We start from the raw sequence: 22,941 nt of genomic DNA, 5'->3' as shown, positions 1-22,941 counted from the left end.
TTAAGTATTCGGATTTTTTTTCGGACGGATTTTTATCGAAGTATTCAGATTTTTTTCCCACGGATGTCCCTAAACGGGTACGGATGTGGATCGAATTTGGATTTTCGGTTATCCATTTACATCCCTAGATTTAGGGAGCGGGTTATGAACAGGTAGGGAGCATACTAATAAGGCTTGAGGAGGCGAGGGAATATATAGAAGGACAGAGAGGCCATTTCATATGAGAAGAAGATATATGTGTGTGTGTATATCTTCTCATGTTTTGATACCATCAATACTAGTATCGGTTAGATATCGGGGGGGGGGGGGGTGTGAATCTTGGTTCAAACAAGATTGTAACATATCTGGTTACTGACTTCCTTTCCTTTAGTTATCCAATTATTTGCTTAGAAGGAGGATTATCGCCAATGTGAGAAATCTCTCATGTCATTCGAAATGTGGCATAGAGAATGGCATCATTCACATGGGATCCATATTATTAGGACATAAGAGAGAAAACAAAAACCCATGCGAGAAGACTATGGTATACTAGTATAGTGGAAAATTTATTTATTTTGGCATTCTAATATGTTTTTTCAGGAGATTAGATGCAATTGTCTCACTGGCCCACATGGCCTTATCAATGGCATGTAAGACAAACTGGCCAAACTCTACTCCTTAGTTTCTTGAGGTTGTTGTTAATGAAGCCTACTATTTGGTATATTAGTATAGTGGGAATTTTATAGGGCTTTTCATGCCCCTCATGTCAATAAATTCCCCTTTATCAAAAAAAAATTAATTGTCAAGTGTGAAAAAAAAAGTGACCTCCTATTTTTGGTAAACAACGGTAATATAAAAAAAATCACATAAATTTGGACAAACAAAATTTTTAATTCTTTATCCAAACAGTTTATTTTTCTTTTAATTTTTTATTAAAGTAAATGTAAGCTTAAAATTGAATTGAATTTTTTGTTGTTGGATGTTTTATTATAATAATTGTAAGATTATAATTGATTATATGTTTTAATTTTTTGTTCAATAGGTTTGAATGTCTCTTAATTTTTTAGTGGGATTTGTTTATTCTTACACAATAGTTGTTTTTTTAACAATGAATGACCTAACTTGATATGTACATATGTTAATCAGTTTTAAATGGTTTACATAAACAGTTTACCATTGGATTAAATAGTTCGGATAAGTTTAAACGGTTTAACTAAATGGTCTCAATTTTGAAACAAAAAATGAACCATTTATAAAACGGTTGCACAGTTTAATGTAAACAATTCAATTAGGTAAAAGTTTTAGTTTGGTTTTCACATCCTTATGTCATAGCCCACCCAACAAAGGCCTATGGGCCTAACTTACAAGCCCGTCAACTAGAACTCTCCATACTTGTAAAGAGTCTAGACTAGCGCTGCAACAGGGTCAGGATTGGGCCGGGCCTTTAAAAACCCTAGCCCAACCCTGAGTCCTCTTAGATGGGCCTAGGCCCGGTCCGACCTTGACTCAGGGTTGGAAAAACCCAACCCAAACCCGCCCTTAGGGTCGGGGCCGGGCCGGGCTGACCCTGATTGGCATTGACCATGGGGGGGGGGAAGGGAGATGCATTGGCTGGCCAAGCTGGGAAGAAAGAAAGAAAGAAAGAAGAAATAACATGAAGAGGAAGACAGGGTCGGGTTGGGCTGACCGGGCTCAGCCCTAGGCCTCAATCCTAACCCGGCCAAGCCCTATCTCAGGGTTGGAAATTCCCAACCCTGACCCGCCCTCAGGGTCATGATATCTCAACCCAGGCTTTGTTCGGGTTTAGGGTGGGTTAGGGAGGGCTCAGGCCGTTAGGGCTAAACTTGTACCCCTAGTCTAGACATATTCTTTAGAACCTCTAGAAGCAAGGAAGGTTTTAGAGAAGCCATGTATACAGTTTAGAAAAAGAGAGGTTTCTAGAGTCCTCCAAATTGCTAGAATCCTCTACAAAGGAGGTGGGAGAGTTCTAGATCTCAATGCTATAATATTTTCGACCATTGGATGGAGGACACATGTAAAAATCCTAACTATTCATTGTAACTTGGGGTGCCTATAAATAGATGTGTTTTCATTTGGCCAATGCACCAAGCAAGCGAACATTCAAACATTGTACTCAAAACTCTCTAGCGCAATTCAGTTTCTATTTACTCAAACTCTCAAGTGTTCTCTAAGTTTTCTTCTCAAATCACTCGCTAGAGTCGTGAAAGGCTGACTTAGTGCTAGTGTGAATGTTAAATGCCGGTACGATTACTTAGAAAGGTCTAAGGCCGTGACACTTAGATGTAATAATGACATCCTAGTGGTGCGATTTTGTGAATTTTTCTTGGAGAAAGTTTCTCCACCGTAGATATTACCAGTACTAAGATATAATAATGATCTCTTCTATATATATAGGAATGAATATCCACAGTACCCTTGGCACTAGTTCTAGAGTCTCATCTAAGTGTCATAAACCACGAGTGAAAAAATTCTCTCTTCACCGTAGTTGAAATAAAATTTGGTCCATTGGTCTGTTCTTTAGCTTCCTCTCTATTCTCTCACATTTTAATACCACACATTTTTTTCTCTCTCTAGCTATATGATATGTAACCAAAGGTTTTGTGCAATGATCGTCCTCAAAATATCAGATGGGAACAATAGGGAGGTCGAAATGACCAAACCCTCAACCCCCTTTCCATTTAATAAATGGCTCCTTCCCATCTGCGATCGTGCATGAACTCCTTTCCCATGATCTGCCTATTTAATATTAGGGCAAAAGATCTCTGTCCGGGAGTGTGGCCTATGCCAGCACTCCCATGAGTCTATCTCTTTCCTTCTCATGTGAAAAGACACATCTGCCCCCTTGTTTTAAGGATGAGAGAGATAGACACATGGGAGTACTGGCGTAGGCCACACTCCCGGACAGAAAACTGCTTCCCTTAATATTATATTTGATAGGACAGAATAAAATTAATGGTTTTGGTTCACAGCTCATCTACACAATATTAGATTAACCCATCCACCAATCAATGTCACTTAATCGCCACTATTTCCTCTTACGATAATTCTCTACTGGAACCTAAACTCTTAAAAAGCTTGAAATTTTGAGACCACTTAATTCAATTCTTCAAAGAATTATATTGATTTGAGCGAGTTTGGTTAGGCACCTTCATTGGTCCATGGAACCAAGGTGGTTCCTTTGAATAGTTGTTATCACTTAGTTGGTTGACTAACAAAGCTAGCTATTTCTTCCTCTTGCTTTCAAACTATTAATAATGAATCGTGAAAATACATCCGTTTCTTCATCAGCTAACCAATTGTTAAATCAATACAATAAATATGGGAGAAAGAACGCTATTTGGGCACGTGCGATGCGCTGCTTTTGCCCCTAGACACATGGGTAGTGGATGATCACCGTATCCCCATGGAAAAGTGAAATTAGGGGCACAATGGTCATTTTGCTCGCCTCTATATCTGGCATAGAGACAGTATACCACACGTGCCCAAGTTGCCTTCTTTTCCCTAAGATAATTTTTATCCAATTAATCATATAATTGAACTTTTTTTTTTTGGGGGGGGTAAGGTTGTGTGGTCTTTTGTAGTCTATTAAAAAACCATGCAAACACTCTTCTATGGTTATAGGAAGAATTTAGCAAAAAATGGGAGTAGCGCCAGACATGGTTCAAGTAAGCAGAATCGCATGCAAGGAGTGGACAACAGCCAAACCAATCAGGATTTTTATCCTCTCAAGTGCGATGCATTGACCAGTGCACCTCACTTGAGTGTCCAACTGTCCACCTAATACTTGAGAAGATAAAAAGATGTCACTACCCATGTTTTTACGGTTGGATGCTCAAGTGAGGTGCACTGGTTAGTGCACTAAACTTGAAAGGATAAAAATCCAAACAATCAACATGTTAAGGAAATGGCCTTTTGGGCAAGGGAATTAGTAATAATATTTGCTACCCTTCGAAGAAAAACAAAAGAACAAATTCTCTAGATAAGAAGCAATATGACTAATATCATCAATGAGAGATTGAATTTTTTTTTTTGGTAAAATGAGAGATTGAATTGCAAAGAGAGCTAAATGCCTAGTGCCAGAGATGTAGCGAATCGGCTCTCCTTCATCTGTGGCAGGAGCTGGAGGATCCTGCCTACGTAGCTAGCAATAATAGGGGTGTTTGGATCATTTCACAGGCGAGCCCCACTATAAAATGACCAAAACCCCCTATTTTTGTTGGGCTCGATTCTCCAGCTCCTGCCACAGTTGGAGGAGAGCCAATTCCGAGATGTATCAATCAACTCAAGGTTATTAGATTTGAAGATAAGTTTGAAGATAAATTATGTGGCATTTCAGTCATCACTATACCTCACTTGCCATCTATATGATCAAGACATATAATCTACTTGCCAGCTACCCCCATCTAACTCAGAACTTTTTTTTTTTTTATGGAGATATGACACGTGGAATCATCATAACCATTAAAACACCTAACGAAGAAAGTAGAAACCCATAATGAGGTTTAAATGAATCGTCGAGAGCCTGATAGAGAAATAAACCAACCACCTGTCTATAGACATTTCAAAAGGTTTTAATTAACCTGTCTGTTATTGCCGATATCAATACCAATACGTCTCGGTTTAATCAGTTTGTATCTGATCGATTTCAAATCAAACGGCTATTTCTTTTTTTGGTTTAATAAAAGTCAATTTTGATCATATTGGTGCAGTATCAGAATCAGGTCTGACTAATATCGATACGTATACCTTTGATCCATACACCGATAGGATATTTAGATTTAAAACCAATGGTCTATGTTCATTTCATGAAAATAAAGCTTTGCTTCAGATCTAGATCCTCTCTAGTGAGGAGATCGCCCAATGAGTGTCTAATGAGGCATCCAACAGTTGGGCTAGGCTGGCTGGCACGTATCGTATTAGCACTCTCAGCCAGCCCAGCCATTGGGTGTTCATTGGGCGATGCACTCATTGGAGAGGATCTTGATCCCTACAAGGGAGTGTGGCGCCTACACCCAAACACATAAGGGGGTCGGGGGGGGGGGGAAGAAAAGACCACTCCGATGTTCCACCCCCATGAAATGCGAATTGATGCCCTTGTTGATGCTTTTGTGCGCTCTCCCATTAGCTCCAGCACGCGTAGGAGCCACACTTTCCCATAGAAAACACTTCTCCTTATTTTTAAGGGAAAAAGAATATTGTCGGTCGTGTTCCCTTCACCCACACGTAAGAGGGTGAAATGATCGTCCTACTCTTTTGTTGGATGCCCCGATAACCTTCATTGGCCCCGCAGTGGTGCAGGAGCCACGTTCTTCTTCTCTATTTTTAAATTTGTTGTCTTACTGTCCTGTATATTATTATTGACGATTTTTCTCTATTATCTAGATGGTGGGAACAAATGACATATTAGAGTGTATGCGAAAGAATAATAATAATTTCGATTCACATAGGTGGAGAAGATTTAAAGTCTGTTAAATTAGCGATTGCATTTTAAAGAGAGAATTACAAAAAAGGGACTGCGTTCTTTCTATGTGGGGGAGCACAGGGGACATGCACGTGCAGCATCCAATGAGAATGCACTCTGACATCTCAAGGGGCAGAAACTCTGCCTTTCATGGGAGTGTGGTGATCATTTTGCCTCCCATTGTGTCTTGGCATAGCCTGCACCTCCCCTCCACAGAGAACATTTTCCATAAAAAAATAATGATGATGATGAGGAACTAATCAACTAAAAGACTCCAAACTTAATTTAAAAAAGAAAGATAGAATGTTAAACACATCACTTGAAATAATAAGGTGACCCATCAAGTTTGTCATCTCTAGTTCTCAACAGTCTTGTCCTTAAAAAAATGAAAAGATAACTCTCTCTATAATTCATTTACTAGGATGCATCTCATACAGGGTGGGAGTTGTTCCACTATTTGTTACATACCATGTGCATGTGGTGATATTACTCATGCTCAAATTTTGCGTATATATTATTATGAGAAAGAGAACGCCACTTGATCGTGCAGTGCATGTGGCCCCTTTTGACTAACATACGGTTTTATTATCCATTTCTGAGGCACAAAGCTCAGGGCTTGATGATGTAAGGGCAGGCCGATATAGGTCCGGCCCAACAGATAAGTTTTTGGTTACAGTTTTGTCTAAGGCCCATTAAGCCAGCCAAAGGTTTTCTAAAAGCTAACCTATATGGACGGATGGATCTAGTGGGCCTATAATGACCCACTGAAGTTTTGTTTTTTGACTATCCTAATCAAGGGCCCATTGGCCAACTGGCTACAAAAGGAAGGCTAAGACGAGCCAACAGAAACTACAAATATCAAAAGAGGGGGAAAGGATGCCTTCTAATGGCACAAATGTGACAAGAAGGGTCGAACTCGTGACCTGCTAGGAGCAAGCACTTCTACTCGCAAACCTTCGACCTACTGTCCACAACAACCCACTGAAGTGCAAATGAGGAAAAAGGGCTATGCAAGTGGTATTTCCTTTTTTTAACCCCCCCAAAAAAAAAAGTAGGAAAAAAGTTCTCTGTTCGGGAGTGTGGCCTACGGCAGCACTTCCATGAGTCTATCTCTCTCCTCCTTATATGAAAAGACATCTCTGCCCCTTGTTTTAAGGAGGAGAGAGATAGACACATGGGAGTGCTGGCGTAGGCCACACTCCCGTACAGAAAACTGCTTCCCAAAAAAGTATTACTTCCTTTGGGAAGGTTCTAAGAGCATCAGTTTTAGCCACGTGAAGGGGTGACTATTAAGTTGCTATCCATGAGACTGATAAAGAAAATTTAGATTTGTCACATGTCATGTTTGGTGGTCTAATTTAATTTTATTAATCATTATTAAGTATTGAGTTAAAAAAATAAAAATTATTTAAAAAATGGAACCTAAATAGAAAAGAGATTACTAAAAAACAAATTGGGGGGCACTCAGTGTTTGTATTTCTCTCATTTCTAAAACAAAGGATAGAGATTTTTTTTTTCACATAAGGAAGAGATGAATAGCCACATGGAAACACTGGCGTAGGCCATGCTCCCCACAGGGATCTGGCTCCTCTCCAGCACACATTGTGCGGCTGGGGGGCTCCGATCCACACCACCGCACACATCTCGATGCAGTAGCATGTGGATCAAGGCCTCCCCAGCCGAACGATGTGCGTTGGACATCATCCCGCGCGGGAGAGGAGCTCAATCCTCCCCACAGAGCTCTTTTTTCTGAAAAATGGATTATTATGTTTTACTCCACCCATTGAGAAGGAATAATTCTTTCACCAATGGTGATGTGACCTTGTGATCAATTTTTTAGTAATTGGCATCGATATCAATCTGGATCGGTCACATTTTTTTCAAAAAACTATTTTTTTTTTACATTTTTATCCTTGTCTGTACTGATTCACTACTACGGGATCGGCTAGAAATTGGAATTGTTCTCCACCGATATTGATACGAATCGACTAATCTGACCGATCCGATATCAACCATGCTTGTGATTGGACACCCCTACTATATAGGATTGAAAAATATCCGTCCCCATACTAATCAAAGTATCAGATCTGATGTTGGTTGGGTGCTGAAAAAATAATGAGATAGAAAACTTATATGGGATGCATGGCCAAAGAACTGAACAAGGAAAGATGATCGACGATGAAAAATAAGCAAAAGGATAAACCTAAGGAATCAAGATGGTCCTGTTGAGTAAGACAACAAATGTTGTCCTTTTTTTTTTGGGGTAAGTAAATGTTGTCCTTCTTGACTCATAAGGCTTTGCAATTAGATCATTAGTACCTTTTTGTTGATGAAATTAATGGGACACGGCTGAGGTCCTACATTTACAAAAGCCCAAGAGCATCAACATCAGAAGTAGGGTTGCCAAATCTCAACCATTATTATTTTTCCAATCCCTATATATTTAATCGCAATCTTGACACCCCTTTACCAAAAAAAAAAAAAAAAAAAAAATTTTGACACCCCAAAATGATTTTTTTCCCCCTGCAAATCGGGCATTAGGATTAATCTTATTGTTCGTAATCTCATGCGCTGAAATGGAATAATTCACTTCCCATATGAGTTCACAAATACCCCCTTAGATTTTAGTATTTTGTCGAAAAGGAAAGGGTTCCCTACACTATCCAAGTACAGTTTCGGGATACAAGGGAACTCCCTTTAAAATCTGACAATAAGGGGAAGATCATTTATAACATATAATCCCTACACATGAACATTGATACGTGAGGGGGTGTGGGAGTATGCAATTTCATTTTTGACATTGACGTTGTGCAAATCTTTTTCCTTTTTCAAAATCTCTTTTAATTGGAGTGGGATTATTCCATTTTGACGACATAGAGAGGTCATAATGTTTCTCCGTGAAGATTCTCATGATGCTAGCAAATGGGTAGGTGGCGCAGCATCTGCGGCCCACCCGGTTGGGATTCAGATCCTTTGCAAACCGCCATGTGAAATTAATGTCGATCCAATGGTTGGTGGATATACGACAGTCTTTTAAAATTCAAATATTGTAGCTCAAAATTCAAAAATGTCAGACTGTCATCTACCAACCATTGGATCGACATTAATTCCATATGGTGGCTTGTGGGTTGAGCGCAGCAGGATCGCGTTAGAGGATCCAAGTCCACCAAGTTGCCATCCCCTAGCTAGAAAATTTCAGTTTCAAGTTTGAACTTTAATTGAACATGTGAGCATAAACCCTTGATTCGTGATCAGCTATAGCTCTATTGGTGGTGGTACTTTACTTCACACATCTTCTTGCCTTTAACATACCTTAGGATTTGAGATTTTTGGATGACATTAATGGCGGATTTGAGTTTGGGTACTGAGGTGTAGATACATTAATGGCAGTCACATAAAGCTCCTCAGTGATAATTTATACATACTAGCAGGCGTGGGCATACCTCATTCAAGCTTTCTGAGAGTTTCAGGTATCTTGAGAATGAATATTAAAAACTACCTAACTCTCAAACTCTCTCAAATTAAATGGAACAGGGTTTTACTCACCCAAGTTGGTCAGAAGTTCACGTAAAAGAAATTTCATTTGAGTTTCCCTCTCTGTTTCACTTACCTTCTGACCTGAATCCACCAAAACCCTGTGACCATTTTCCCTTCTCCTCCCTCTTTCATGTGATCTTTCTCCCACTTCTCCCTTCTCCACATACTCCACCTGTGATTCGCTTCAATACCTTAGCCCTTTAAATCTATGGTCTTCTTCTCCCTCTCTTCTCAACAATCTAAAATTCTCATCTAGAGAAACAATCAAAGCCATGAGGAGTCTTGTAAGCATTGTAACATTCCTAACCCTTCTCCTCCTTGTCCCAACTGTGATGTCCAACAGGAAAATTGGCCACCACCGCCATCCAGTAAGGCCAAGAAATAGGGATGGAGAGACGGTGAAGCCCGGCTTGTATTGGGAAGTAGGATCAACAAAACCAAGGCCAAAGCAAGCAGACACACTTCAAATTGCAGGTTCGAGCTTGCCCGATTGTTCGCATGCGTGTGGATCGTGTTCGCCGTGTAAACTAGTAATGGTGAGCTTCATGTGTTCTTCACTTGCAGAAGCAGAGACATGTCCCATGGCTTACAAATGTATGTGCAATAGCAAGTCATATCCTGTTCCATGATAAGAGTTCAAGATACACATTGTGTTATAGGAGAGTTCATGAATCCTTTTCAGTTAGGTAGAGAGAGATGTGTTTACACTACTTGCTTATAAATATCAGCTCAGATGTATCAAGCTCTGTACCTACCTCTGTAACCTTGTCTTCCCTTGTGTAATTCCTGTGGGTACATCACATTTCTCAGTTTTGACTACACTAATAGATAGTTGGTTTTGCTTATAATTAACCTATGAAAGTTTGTTCTATGCAAAGTTCCAAACAAAGTGAATTTAACTATTCGATTTCAATTCAATTCAATACAGATAAGTTATTGTTGGATGGATCAAATATGGTTCTACATGAATCCACTTACAAAATCTGTGAGGAAAGGGGCTTGACGCAGGAGCAGGGGTGAGGCGGTCTTTTCACCCCTCACTTTGTCTAGTGCTGCACATGCAGCCCGGGCAGAGTGCTGGATAGGATCTTTTTCCCTTGACGCATGAGCTAACTCTCACAAAATTTTCTTTTAATATATATCAAATTTAGTTAGCTAAAAGTAATGACTTAGTAGAAGATAGGTGGGTTAGATTTCGTTTTAACACAACAAGCCTTGAATCTACAAGTAGAAAAAAGCGGAAAAATTTCTTATATTCAAAATGTAAACTTCTTACAAAGGATATTTCAAAGCCCTTGTATAGACAGACTTGCTTACAAATAACAAAACAAAAGTTCAAAATTCAAATTTCAAAACTTTGGTGGGCTATTTTGCCTTCAAAATGCACAAAAATGGCAAAAAAAAGCGCATACTTCAGCGCCTTATGCACTTTTTCAAGAAGAGCTTGTTGAGATCTTTGATTTGATACATAATGCCCTCTATTTCGCTTAATACCTTCGACCAGTCCGAGTGGACTTCTACTGGTCCAATCGGCTCAAAAGCTCATCTGATATCTCCTCTACATCAAGTAGGTGGAGAGAGCCTAATTGATTAATAAAATTATTCAATATCTAAGGTTCCAAAATTAATTGATACATAAATATTTAATTAATATAATGGGTCGAGTGCTTTGATACTATATTGATTCACTAAAGTGTCTAACCAAAAAACTTAAGCTCCAAGTGGAGATGCTTAATTGGCATATAATTTAATTTATATAGAATCCCGAAGTTAATCAATGTGATATTATTCTATTCGGGAGAGGTATGCCACCACCTTTCAGTAAGCTAGTACAAGAGGACAAGAGGGTCTTTTCAAAAGAGAGAGAAGGGAGAGACTATAATAAATGAGGGTGCCAGGCTTTTTCTTATTCTTAATAAGATAAGATTAGATCTAAACCTAGTGAAGCAAATAATTTTTAGAATTTTTATTTTTTGGGAACATTTTAAAACCCTATAGGGGTTTTGTGAACCCTAGAATGATGGTTGAACTTTCACTTGTGTGGTCACTACTTGCACTAAGAAGAAAATTAATTCACTACCAGTACTATTTGTTAGTTTGTTATAAAGGATCCGGATCCTCTACTTCCGCCCTATCCCTACTATCGTGTGCCCTACACATGGCAAGGCGGAAAAGAACGCCTTACCGTTGCTCAGACAAGGTGCTCGAGCAAGGGTAAGGTGGTCTTTTCATGCCTTTCTATGTGTGGGGCGCACACGACAGTACGGGCAGGGCGAAAGTAGAGGACCTTGACGCTTGTTATAAAACAGGTACAATAGTAGGTCCGTCGAATTCAAAGGAATTGATACGAGGAATGTGGCAGCTCAAGAGTGGTGTCGAAAATGAGTTGAGTTCCTTTGCACATATGAGTATGCTGCACGTGCGTTTATTACCATTTTAGGGTGTACAGGGGAATAGATGTGAAAAGGACACTTGGCACCCTTTAACTGTACGTACAGCTTACACGTTCACACAGAGAATCCAAACTCATCAAAAATAGGGGTTGAAGTTTTTCTTTAGGATGAATACTAGAGTCAAAAGTTAACCGCATGGTTTATCCGTATCGGCCATGAACAATATCTATACTTGACTGACACAATATGATTATGGTATTCAAAAAAAAAAATAATGGGTTAAATACACGTACCTTTCGTAATGCACCCAATATTCCTCATACCCCCTAAGTTTCTGATAAGGCCACATACCAAACACAACCTCATGACTTGGCCAATAAGGAGAAATTGATGGATATCATAGGTTTGAACTTAGAATTGCTAGATCATCCCTATGCAAGCTCATCCCTATGCAAGCCATAGATTCCATCGTGGTAGATTGAACTTCAACTGTAATAAATATTCTATCCCAAAAGAAGGGAAAATTACACGTACACTCCCGTATATTTTGCCTAAAGTACTACTTCACCCGAAGTTTCAAGTAAAATACAAAATTAACAATCCGTTACCAAACAATGTTAAATGATGAAGTGGAGTATAGTTTAGACATGAAATGACTCTTACACCGTCATGTGTCTGAGTCTCCTCCCCCTCCTTTAGACATGAAATGACACTTACACCCTTATATGTCTGAGTCTCCTCCCCCACTTTGGCAAATGACCTTCTTCTCCCTCTCTGACTCCGCATCGCTTTTAGCCAGTGTTCGTTGATAAGGGTATAAATCTCCTGCTTTGACTATGTGGTGCAGCGGTTGTCGTTGGTATGCAGGGTTTTAACGAATGAAGGGTTTCAGCCACATCGAATTTGAGTTCCATTTTTTTTGTCCTTGAAGAGGGTAGAATGATCATTTCAAATTAAAAATAGTGATGACATCATCACTTAACACTCACATTCTAAGGGACGGTCAATTTTATAGTTTTTTCATAGGGTTAAATACGCGTACCCCCTGTAATGCACCCAATATTCCTCGTACACCCTTAAGCTTTTGATAAGTCCAGTTACCACCCCTCAATATTCCACGTACCACCCCTGCTTTATCCCCCTAATGCCATTTAAGTCCACACCAGGTATTAAATGCTAAAAAATGACCAAACTATCCTTTCTTCTATCCTTTCTAAAATTTGAAAAGACCAAAATGCCCTCATCTTTCCCAAATCATCATCTTCTTTTACATACCCACCACCACCACCACCGATCCCAATACTCATTTCCCTCAAATCTCTCCACCCCATTTTCGTTTTTTCTCTTTCTTTTCCAAGTGCAACGCATCTCTCAAAATCTTTCGTTTCCATCCGTTTAGTTTCTTCAAATGGCTTTCGTCTCATCTCTCTTTTAAGAAGAAAAACCAGAGAGAGATAAAGAGGAGTGAAGAGGGAGAATACATTTGCGGAGAGAGCAAGCGAGACCTCTCTTTACAGCTATTTCTGGGTTTTGGCGTTCCTGTATTTTTTCTTTGGAAGAACAAAAAAAAAGTGTTTTTTTCCTCATTTTGTTTTAGCCACCGACCGGCGAAGGGCGATTGATAAATATATCGATCTTCGTAGCCGATCGTTATCCTCCTGTGTTAATCAGGTACTGGTTTCTTTTTTTTTGCTGATTTTAGTTTCGATAATAAATTTTTTTAGATTTAATGGGCTATAATTCTGTGGTTTTAGGAGTTCCGAAGAAATTTGTGATTTTTTATTCGAAAATATTTTGACGGGAAATAAGGGCGGTGACACTCGTTTAGGGTTTTCTCAGCGGTAATGGTCTCTTCTTTTTTTTTTTCGAGAGAAAAAAATCATGTGGTTCATTTGGTGTTTGCTTCTCTTGTATTTGTTGTCATCCATTTGTGATGAAATGTTGCGTTTTGTTACGATTCTCCCATCAATGAGCGGTCTTGTTGGTCATTGACTCTTTGTAAACTTTGGTTACTTTGTGAATTTCTGCATGTACTTCACATGCTGGGATGACTGAGAGTGAGGCGGGGCTTCATGGTGGGATGGTGATGGTGTTAATGGTAGGTGGCGGTGGTGGTGGTGGTGATGGGTATGTAAAAGAAGATGATGATTTGGAAAAGATGAGAGCATTTTGGTCTTTTCAAATTTTAGCAAATAGGTCAGGACAATTAGGTCTTTTCAAATTTTAGAAAAGATAAAAGAAATGGTAGTTTGATCATTTTTTAGCATTTAATACCTGATGTGGACTTAAATGGCATTAAAGGGGGTAAAATAGGGGTGATACAAGAATATTGAGGGGTGATACGTGAACTAATCAGAAGCTTAGGGGGTATGAGGAATATTGGGTGCATTACAAAAGGGGGTTACGCATATTTAACCATTTTTTATAACTAGGAGAGATGTACAAGTGTGATTTTTGAAACTTCGGTTGAATAGTATTTTAATCAAAGTAAAGGCGTGCACTTGCACGTGTAATTTTCCAAAAAAATAGAAAAACTGTAATAACTGTCACACCCGGCTGCTACGGTGGAGACAGAGGCGGAGCAGGTGGAGAGCATTGAAACCGGGATTTGGTTCAGCCACCAACAACGTCGGCGGAGGCGGAATTTTAGCAGCACCCCTTATTATTTTTCTCCCATTGGGCCGTTTTCTGCTCCGCGTTCTACTGGAGCCCGAAGCAGCCATAACCCCCCCCCTCTCTCTCTCTCTCTATCTAGCCCTGCGGCCCCCCACTGCTTTGCCACCAACTTGGCAGCTCCCAAATCCAACGACCAACCACCGTCGTCCGTCGACTACCCAACAAGATAAAAAAAACACGAAAATTAATAATAAACAAAAGAAGGGGATAAAAGAGGAAGAAGAAAGGAGTAGAGGAAGACCCCTCTAATTATAGAAAGAGAGGGTCGAGGTCGGTCAAATGCTCCAACACTTCCTTCTCTCTCAGGCTTGGCCACACCACCTCCACCGCAAACACCACCGTCACCACCACCATAGCCGACGCAAGGAAGGCCCTCCCAGGATCTTAATCTCATCAATTCACCCTTCTCATCATCTCCATTATGGTCGCAGGTAACCCCTCTCTCTCTCTCCAAACAATCATTAACAACTGTTTTTTTTAAATTTTATCTTTCCTTCTCTCCTTTTCTCTGTCATTTTTGTCTTTTACGAACTCCACCATTGCAGATACTTCCCGTTTCGTTCTTGACGTATTCAGTCTGTCAACGTTACAAATTGATAACACGAGGAAATCTACGACGTCTAATAAACAGAGACTGTGGGGGCCTTTGATTGCGCCCTTACACTTTTCCTTTGCTTTCTCTCTTTTTTTCGCTTTTGTTTCTCTTTTGGGTTCTTCTTTTATCACGCTTTTCTTCCCTTTCATTCCTGTCGGGAATTTTAGGCACTGGAAATCTATCTGCCCTTCACCTATCACTCCATTTCTTGACCATTCGGCTTTTATCAAATTTTTTTTTTTGAAAATTTCATAGCATTATTGCGTAGTTAGTTCTATGTAGAGACAATAGAAATGATGAAAGCTTGAAATTAGAGTAGAGCATGGGTTGCTGCAATCATTTGGTCTTTTACTCTTTCCCCTTCCCTTTCCCCTTCCTTTTTCGGTTTGAAAGGGAGAAGTAATCTCATACCAAACGCCCCCTGAGATGAGATTGAGGCGTCGCCAATGCATTCCATCCTGCGCTTCTCTTCGCAGGGTAAAGCCCTTTGCTCACCTCTCCCGGCCATCTCCCCCCTTCCCCTCTATTGGGTCACCCTACCTTACCCATCTATCTCTACGAAACGTTGCCTTGCCCGGCAAAAGAAAAAGAAGAATGAAACTGTCTTCCTTCACTTTCTCTAGAGGCTTCAATACGTGACCTTGTTGATTTATTCTTGTGTAGTTTTGGAGCTTGGTGGTCATTCTATTCAATCTATTTCGGAGTTCAGATAATGTAGCTGTGACTTAGTATTGTTTCTGTATGCTTGTTAACGAGGCACTATTTAGGGAGACTTTGGGTTCTTTTGCTGTTTGGGTGGGAGGGAGGGACTGAGGGAGGGAGGGGAATTGTTCAATTAGCATTCCTCTTCCATGTATACAATGTTGAGATCTTCTTGAATCTTGATCATTTGTGTCCATTAACTTCCTACCACAACTTATAAGTTGATTGTGTGATTGCCTAGCAATCCTTTCTTTTTTAAGAAACAAAAAGAGGTAACTTGATCGTTGAGTTGTCTCTCTCAATTTATTTATTTCTTCATTTCACTCTCGGATGCTTCTAAATACAGGTTGATGAGGATGAAAGTTATTGGAGGCGAAAGGGCAGACATGAAGAGGTGGCATGGGCACATAATTTTGCTCATGTAATATCACATTCAGCTCAATGTTTTTGTAAGTGAAAAATTAAAATTCCTATCACCCCTTCGCAGTTTGTAATTCTCTTGTTGTACTTATTTCATATTTTCAGTTTAGTTTGTGATATAAAAAAGGAAAAGCGACTTTTTGTTGGTCTCTGCCTCTCTAGTTAGTGTGAATTATCATTTATTACAGCACATTGTATTTTAATTAACTGAAATTGACTGACAGAAAAATGTGTTCCAATTGAAAGAGATTGATTCAAATGGAGTACACCATATCCAAGAACTAGTAAAGTGACAACTAGAAGTGGCCTCCTACTAGCCATATTGATGTCACCACAACAACTATTAAGTGTCCGATATTCTGGTTGTGTTGTTGGCAACTCTGTATCAAAAAACTATTTTCTAGTTAGCATGTACGATTTTCTTCTGTGGTCTTCCAGATACCCATCTGAACAGTATAAGCTAGAGGGCTTGGTTTTGCACTTCATGTTTTGGTTTAATTTTGTTTTACTTTAATGCTTTCTTCATGGGTATTTCATAAAAATTGCATCATTTGAAATGAAATAAGTAATTTAAAAAAAGTTATTGCCCCATGTTCATATCTATCTGTATAACACAGTGAATCTGGAAAGCTTCAAGTGGATACTAATGACCAATGGGATGTACATTATACAATACTCCCAAAAAATGCTGTTCTATGTATTTCCAATGAACAGTTCTTAAATTATCCCAGCATTGAGAGGAAAGTCAACCCTAACCCCGGAAAACCTTTTCTTGATCTATTAGGAATTATTTTTATTGACTCTGCAAGTTTTTGTCACACTACCGTCCCATGGCTAGGTATATGAGGGTTGTGTCAAGTTGGCCATCAGCATAAAACATTTAGCACCCATTTGAGCATGAACCTTGTTGGTTCTTTTGATCTTGTAAAGTGGAATGGGGCATCAGGAGTCAAGGGCTGACCTCAAGTAGTTGGGATAAGATTTCTTGAGCGTAGAGACATTACCTTCCTCTCTCTCTTCATAAACCATCTGACTGAAATTTTCCTCAGGGGCAAATGTTTAACGTTCAATTCCTTCAATTTGACAAAAATGCTTCTTTTAAATCACTGATCAGCAAAATTGGTTGCAGCTAATGCTATGGTTGGATCAAGATCATGGATAGGAGCACTCCTTTATCGTTCAGGCATTAAGCGACATGGAATTGACTTTCCTTTGAGCCCTCTTCAGGTAATGGGGAATGGTTAATCTTGCAACGAACAAAATATTGGCCTCATTTCTTCTCCATTGAATTGACTGATTGTCAAACTCGCATGTTGAAATACTGTTTTACTTTTTCTTCAGCTCTAGAAACCTTAAAATTTGGCTAGCTTTGATCGTCTCCACTTGGAATTAGTCATAATTAAGGAGTTTCTGATTAGTCATTGCACTTTGGTCTAGTGTTAACCTATCACAGATTTCCTTTTAGCAGGAGAAAAGACTGCAACGGCTTCAAGAACGATTGCAAGTGCCTTTTGATGAGACTCGACCAGATCATCAAGTATTGCCTTCGTGCCTCTCTCTCTTTCTCTCTCTCATGACACATTTGTACTGAGCTATAAATTTAAAATTTTGAACCTTATGGAGCATTGTCATGAAGCTTATTTGCTTTCATCATTCCCACATTTCCCATTTTATTAGGATATCTATGGACTTCATAAAATTACACTAACTATTTCCTCACTACCTGGCTCTCTTGTATTGTAACTGGATTGGCAGTATTTTCACCTTTTATCATCTTGCAAGCATGATGATATACGCCATAGCTTTTGGCTGTTATTGGATTAATGGATTGTCAAGTTAAAATGTGTAAATTCGTTTAATTAGGGCGGCTGTAGAATCTTCTATCGATGAATAATGAATACTATGAATGTATAAAGATCATTTAATGTGCACTAAACTACTTAATATTTGGCAATTTTGAGGTTTGGCATGGGTTTTCTTCAATGTTTTCCCTGTTCTTCGTTGTGTTTCTTCATATTTCTCTCATTAATCTATCTAATGGACAGGAAGCTCTCAAAGCATTGTGGCAGGTTGCTTTTCCAGATACTCATCTTAAAGGTTTGATCTCCGATCAGTGGAAAGACATGGGGTGGCAAGGTCCTAATCCATCTACTGACTTTAGGTATTACTTTTTCCTCATGACCACTAATTTCCATCTCTATCTTCTTTCATATGTTCCTTTGGATAAGGTAATTTTGTTAGAAATATAAACCAAATGAGTGGGGAGATAAATATGGTTGATCACTTGATCCCCAGAAAAGGAAATATTACAAGATGGATAGATCCAAGAAAACAATAGTATATGTAGTTTTGTAGTACTGAGTCTACTGACCCACCTCTAAGGGGATGAGTGCCGAAGTGTTTTCCCTTTGTACTGCAAAACCCAGCTGCAAGAGACCAGAAGGGCCAAAACACTCAAGCATCAAGAGCTGCAAGCATGTAGCAATGGGGCAGAAAAGGGAAGGTCATCAACAGACTTCACTTGCATTTCATGCAACTTGATTCTATGTAACTTTTGGTTCTTATTTGTAGCTGTACTAGATATAGAAACAAATTCACATAGAAACAGAATACTTTGGGGTGCTTATAGTTGTGGTCAATGTCTAGCCTTACACTAAGTGTTGGCCTCTTGACTATGGATAAACTTTAGTGATACTTGAGTTGATACTAAAGACATCATTTTTTTTGGGGGGGTGGGGGGTGGGGGAAGAGTAGATGAACCAGAAACTCAATGTAACTTTGGCACCCAGATTGATCATGGCTCCCTTACCCAAGTTGTACCATAGTCATTAGTAGCTCAACTACTTTTGAGTACACAAATGATACTGAAAAGCTAGAAAAATAAAATGTGAATATCTCAAGACTAAACCACATTGCTTATCTTTTTTATCTTGACACTTGTAATGCTACCTTTAACAGTTTCAACAAACTCTACATGACATTATTAAGTCTTTTTCTTTTCTATAGGGGATGTGGATTTGTTTCACTAGAGAATTTACTGTTTTTCGGGAGGACATATCCGGTATGCCAAAAGCTATGTTTTTGAACCTTTTTTTTTTTTTTGGCAGAAAGAACAATCTCTCTCTCTCTCTCTTTTTTGTACGTATTTTTTACTTCGTCTGCACCCGACAAAAAAAGTTATGCTCACTGACTTTTTACTGATAGTCATTAAAATCAAAATGAAGGCTTCTTTTCATAGGTTACTATTCAAACGGGATGGCAAGCGAGCCACTTGGGAATACCCATTTGCTGTTGCAGGCATTAATGTGTCATTTATGTTGATTCAGATGTTGGATTTGTACGCAGGTTAGTGGGAAGTTCGTACTTTATTGAAAACATGCTGCCGTTATATTTTAGTCATTATCATTGTTCATATTTATTTTCTGTCCTAGGTATTTTTGAAGGCAACAAAAGCAACACAGGAACAGAACAGGCTTGTTAATTGGTTCTATGAGCTAAACGAAAGTTATGAAATTTGGATGCACAAATTTATTAATCCTGTATGTTTGGCATGTGATGTAAAACTTCAGAGCAAGGTGTTAAGAATCAATGGGTTTGCAAGAGTAGGAATAGAGAGTTCTTTGCAATGTATACAATTCTGAAGAATAATCAATTTGAAACATATATTGTGACAACATAGAGCTCTACCAAAGAAAATATATTATCAACGTCATGCAAATGAAACCAATCATGCCCAGTTGAAGACTGAACAAACCCTGTTACACTGTTTCTGCGGTGGAAACTACTAGTTTAACTGGTCACAGAGCTATGGCCTGGTCCACGGTTGATCCCCAAGTTGGCTGGACCTTATTGTTCTTTTAATTCCCCCCACTCTGCCCCAAAAAAATAATTTTGAGGTAAAATCTAGAGTCATAAATTCTACAATTTAATATTCCTAATAAACTGTGGTATGTTTGAGTCAGATCCCATGGAAATGGTTCATTCTTTTTATTTGAACATATTGACTTTTCACTCAGTGACATGGATGGATTGAAAGTTATAATAATATGAGGTTGCAGATAAACATCATAGTCTTCTTTCTCTGAGAAGTCCAGATGAACAATATAGTCACTAATACTTGGAAACAACCTTTGGCATGTCTGTTGATTTGGTTGAACCTAACATAACTGCCAATTGGATCTGAGATATTAATGCAATGCCTCACCTAATAAGCCATAAATTCTTTACTCTAGCATGCCTATCTATGCACCTCAGCTCTAAATTTTGTTCCAATTGTTGTTTTGGTTTGCTCCCAATATGAATATTTCAAACATAACTGTTCAACCCCAAAGTCTCGGGAAAAATTGAGGCATTAATTTCTTCTGATTGGATGGCTTGAAATGGGCTGTGCTCTGCTTTATTATTTTTTAATTACAACCAGTAAATCTCTATGAATGTTGAGTTCAGAAGAAACAACCAGAACAGAGGAAATGACTTAAAAGAGCCAAATCATTACGGTTATGAGCAAAAGACCCAAGATAATAGGCGGAGAATTTCAATGAAGTGACTTTTTCAATTTGGCTACTCAAATGTAACAAAATAAAAACTAAGCTATGTACTACGAGTGTGGCTCCGGTGCATGTATGCTCAGCGGCATACATGTCTTTTTTTTTTCCAAAATTGGCCGTGCACGTACGCTTAGCGGAGGACACATGCACTACTGACATTTGCTGAAACTAGATAATTTCTTCTGCTGCCTACCTGTTGGTTTGTGTACTCATGTGATTTTTTTTTTTGCCACTCTTCTGCAGCAAAACCCAGATGTCTCCCGGGAATAAATTTTGTGAAAATCTTATCAGGTAATGATGGATGATCTACCACTCATCACTACAATAGATTCATGTGTTTTTGAAGCAAGGAAACTACAGTTGCTGATCTACTACTCATTACTGCCATATTACTCTTATCATGAGAAATATACCTCATTGCAGAAGATGAAGAAGCCTTCGATGTACTATATTGTATAGCATTTGAAATGATGGATGCTCAATGGCTTGCTATGCGTGCGTCATACATGGAGTTTAATGTACTCTCTCTCTCTCTCTCTCTCTCTCTCTCTCTCTCTCTTATGTTTTGGCATTTCAGTGTGCTAATTGTTGCTATTAACTCACTGTTCTTTACCTTCAGGAGGTATTACAAGTAACAAGGACCCAATTGGAGAGGGAACTGTCTTTAGAGGATGTACATCGAATTCAAGATTTACCAGCTTACAACCTCTTATACCAATAGTCTCTTCTGTGGCTAACCTGTTAAAAGTCTTCAGGAACTCCCACTTAGAATCACCATATCAAATCTGCTGTGAAGCTGGTGCTAGCTTGGCACCGGTAGTTCTTAAACGGAACATCTAGAGTCTGGATAAGCACTTCGCAAGAAATTTTGCATACACGGCCACAGTGCACCCTGGTTTAAGCTTCAACCTCTGCATGGCCCAAATCCAGCTCAACAGATTCTATTGCCCTCTCACTCTCTTTTTCACTCCTCCCCCCCCCCCCCCCTTTCCCCTTTTTGCTGTAAAAAGATCAATCAGGGATTGGGATCATCAAATTGGTGATGATTTTGTAGGTTATAGCCCATGAAACAGTTGCTTTTATGTATTGGATAGTCTGACTATTTACAGGCATCAAGCTATTACTGAAATGGGTGTTAACTGATCTGATTGGAAGTGGGAGGATTAGAAGTTCAGAACTCCAGAGTAGTGTCAGATAATATTTGTGTTATCTAACTGCCCAATGGGACTTTAACTACAACTACAGGGAGGGGGAAAGTAGTTTTATTGTTTCCCAACAAAGTAGTTTCATTCATTCCTTCCCCCTAAAGAACAAAATGTGGCCCAAGGGATGGCTGGTCCATGCGATAGAAGACTTGAAACCCATTTCATGTAGAGACATCCCAAAATAAACACTTACTGGAAATTGGTTTATGAAATTAAGTTTCAAAATACCTTTTGTTTGGTTTTGAAAGTTTGGCTTGTGCGTGGGACTACGGCAGGGTCAGATTGGGTCGGGCTTTATAGAACCCTATCCCAACCCTAAGTCGCCTTAGCTAGGCCCAGGCCTGACCCAACCCTGACTCAGGGCCTGAAAAATCCAACCCTGATCTGCCTTTTGGGTTGGGCTGGGCTGACCCTGATTGGCCTTGATCATGGGGAGGGGGAAGGAAATGCATGGGTTGGAATGGGCCGGGGAGAAAATGATCAATTTTAAGTAAAATAACGCTATAATAAAATGTATTATATCACTTATTATCTTCATATATAATATATTATATAACAAAATGTGGGTGACGTTTAAAGTTTATAATATATATATTATATCAATATATATTTTATAGTATAACTTAAAATAGGGTCGGGTTGGGTAGGGCTACACTTAGCCCGTTGGCCCGACCCGACTTTGACTTGGGGCAAAAAATTTCCAGCCTTGACCCGCCCTCAGGGCCAAATATCTCAGCCCAGATCCTGTTCGGACTTAGGGCAGACCAGGGCAAGTTTGGGCCGACAGGACCAAACTTGCACCCCTACTTGTGCGTTTTCTTTTCTACAAGTTGTTGAGGTTTTGGAGTTGCTTTGAAAAAAATACTTTTGATATCGGAATTTTAGTCTCACATTGGAAGTGGATGAGAATGGCAAAAGGTTAATATGTAGGAATAAGAATCTAAAGTTAGGATTCCTATATAAAAAAAAAAAGGATTGGATTCCTTGAAGAGAGGTATCTCTCCGCCTTCATGTCCGGGGTTGGTCTGAAATGTTTTTCTCCGAGGCGGAGTTTTAATGTATAAAATATTATTTTGCTCTGAATGGAATTAATTTTTGGGTTTTACTTTTGCGGATGCTGGATAAATTTTTCTTGATGTCAGTGGCATTCCTTCCGACATGGTTTGGGTTTTAGCCGACATCGGATCTCTGGCTGTCCGTGCCAAATCTCTGTTGGTGCCAGTAACGGCTGGTTTTCTGAAGGATTGTAATCTTTAGGAAAAGGCATTGGTCGTCCTTGGCCTTTTAAAATCTACTCTCTACTGATTTTTTCTCACAAAAAACACTCTTTGTCTTGTGTTTTCATGTACAACTTTAAATTCGATTTATTTTATCGATTCTACACATCTACTCTTGTTTCTTCTTT

The 22,941-nt window shown here is 39.2% G+C and overlaps 2 protein-coding genes across 5 annotated transcripts; both read left to right on the top strand.

Annotated features, from left to right (window-relative positions):
- The first annotated feature begins 9,267 nt into the window (after positions 1 to 9,267).
- LOC122640888 (protein EPIDERMAL PATTERNING FACTOR 1-like) lies at positions 9,268 to 9,726 on the top strand. Its single transcript, XM_043834165.1, has one exon. It carries the CDS (start codon positions 9,271 to 9,273, stop codon positions 9,625 to 9,627), a length of 357 nt encoding a protein of 118 aa, XP_043690100.1. The 5' UTR covers positions 9,268 to 9,270; the 3' UTR covers positions 9,628 to 9,726.
- A 4,450-nt stretch (positions 9,727 to 14,176) lies between these two features.
- Positions 14,177 to 21,447, top strand: LOC122639329 (ELMO domain-containing protein B). 4 transcript variants are annotated; one of them, XM_043832155.1, is made up of 10 exons: positions 14,177 to 14,498; positions 15,711 to 15,813; positions 16,914 to 17,011; positions 17,250 to 17,321; positions 17,830 to 17,945; positions 18,791 to 18,845; positions 19,009 to 19,129; positions 20,575 to 20,622; positions 20,755 to 20,849; positions 20,951 to 21,447. In XM_043832155.1, the coding sequence occupies exons 3-10, from the start codon at positions 16,922 to 16,924 to the stop codon at positions 21,050 to 21,052; spliced, it is 699 nt and encodes a 232-aa protein (XP_043688090.1). In that variant the 5' UTR covers positions 14,177 to 14,498; positions 15,711 to 15,813; positions 16,914 to 16,921; the 3' UTR covers positions 21,053 to 21,447. The 4 variants fall into 4 exon arrangements, with proteins under 4 accessions (XP_043688090.1, XP_043688089.1, XP_043688087.1 ...); XM_043832152.1 differs by lacking the exon at positions 14,177 to 14,498 and adding an exon at positions 14,680 to 15,139; XM_043832153.1 differs by lacking the exon at positions 14,177 to 14,498 and adding an exon at positions 14,681 to 15,139 and having other exon boundaries at positions 17,253 to 17,321.
- Positions 21,448 to 22,941: the final 1,494 nt, after the last annotated feature.

Source organism: Telopea speciosissima, chromosome 9 (genome assembly GCF_018873765.1).
Source record: "Telopea speciosissima isolate NSW1024214 ecotype Mountain lineage chromosome 9, Tspe_v1, whole genome shotgun sequence".
NCBI classification, from domain to species: Eukaryota; Viridiplantae; Streptophyta; class Magnoliopsida; order Proteales; family Proteaceae; genus Telopea; species Telopea speciosissima.
Note: the sequence above shows the minus strand (reverse complement) of the source record. Positions and strands in the feature narration are given on the sequence as shown.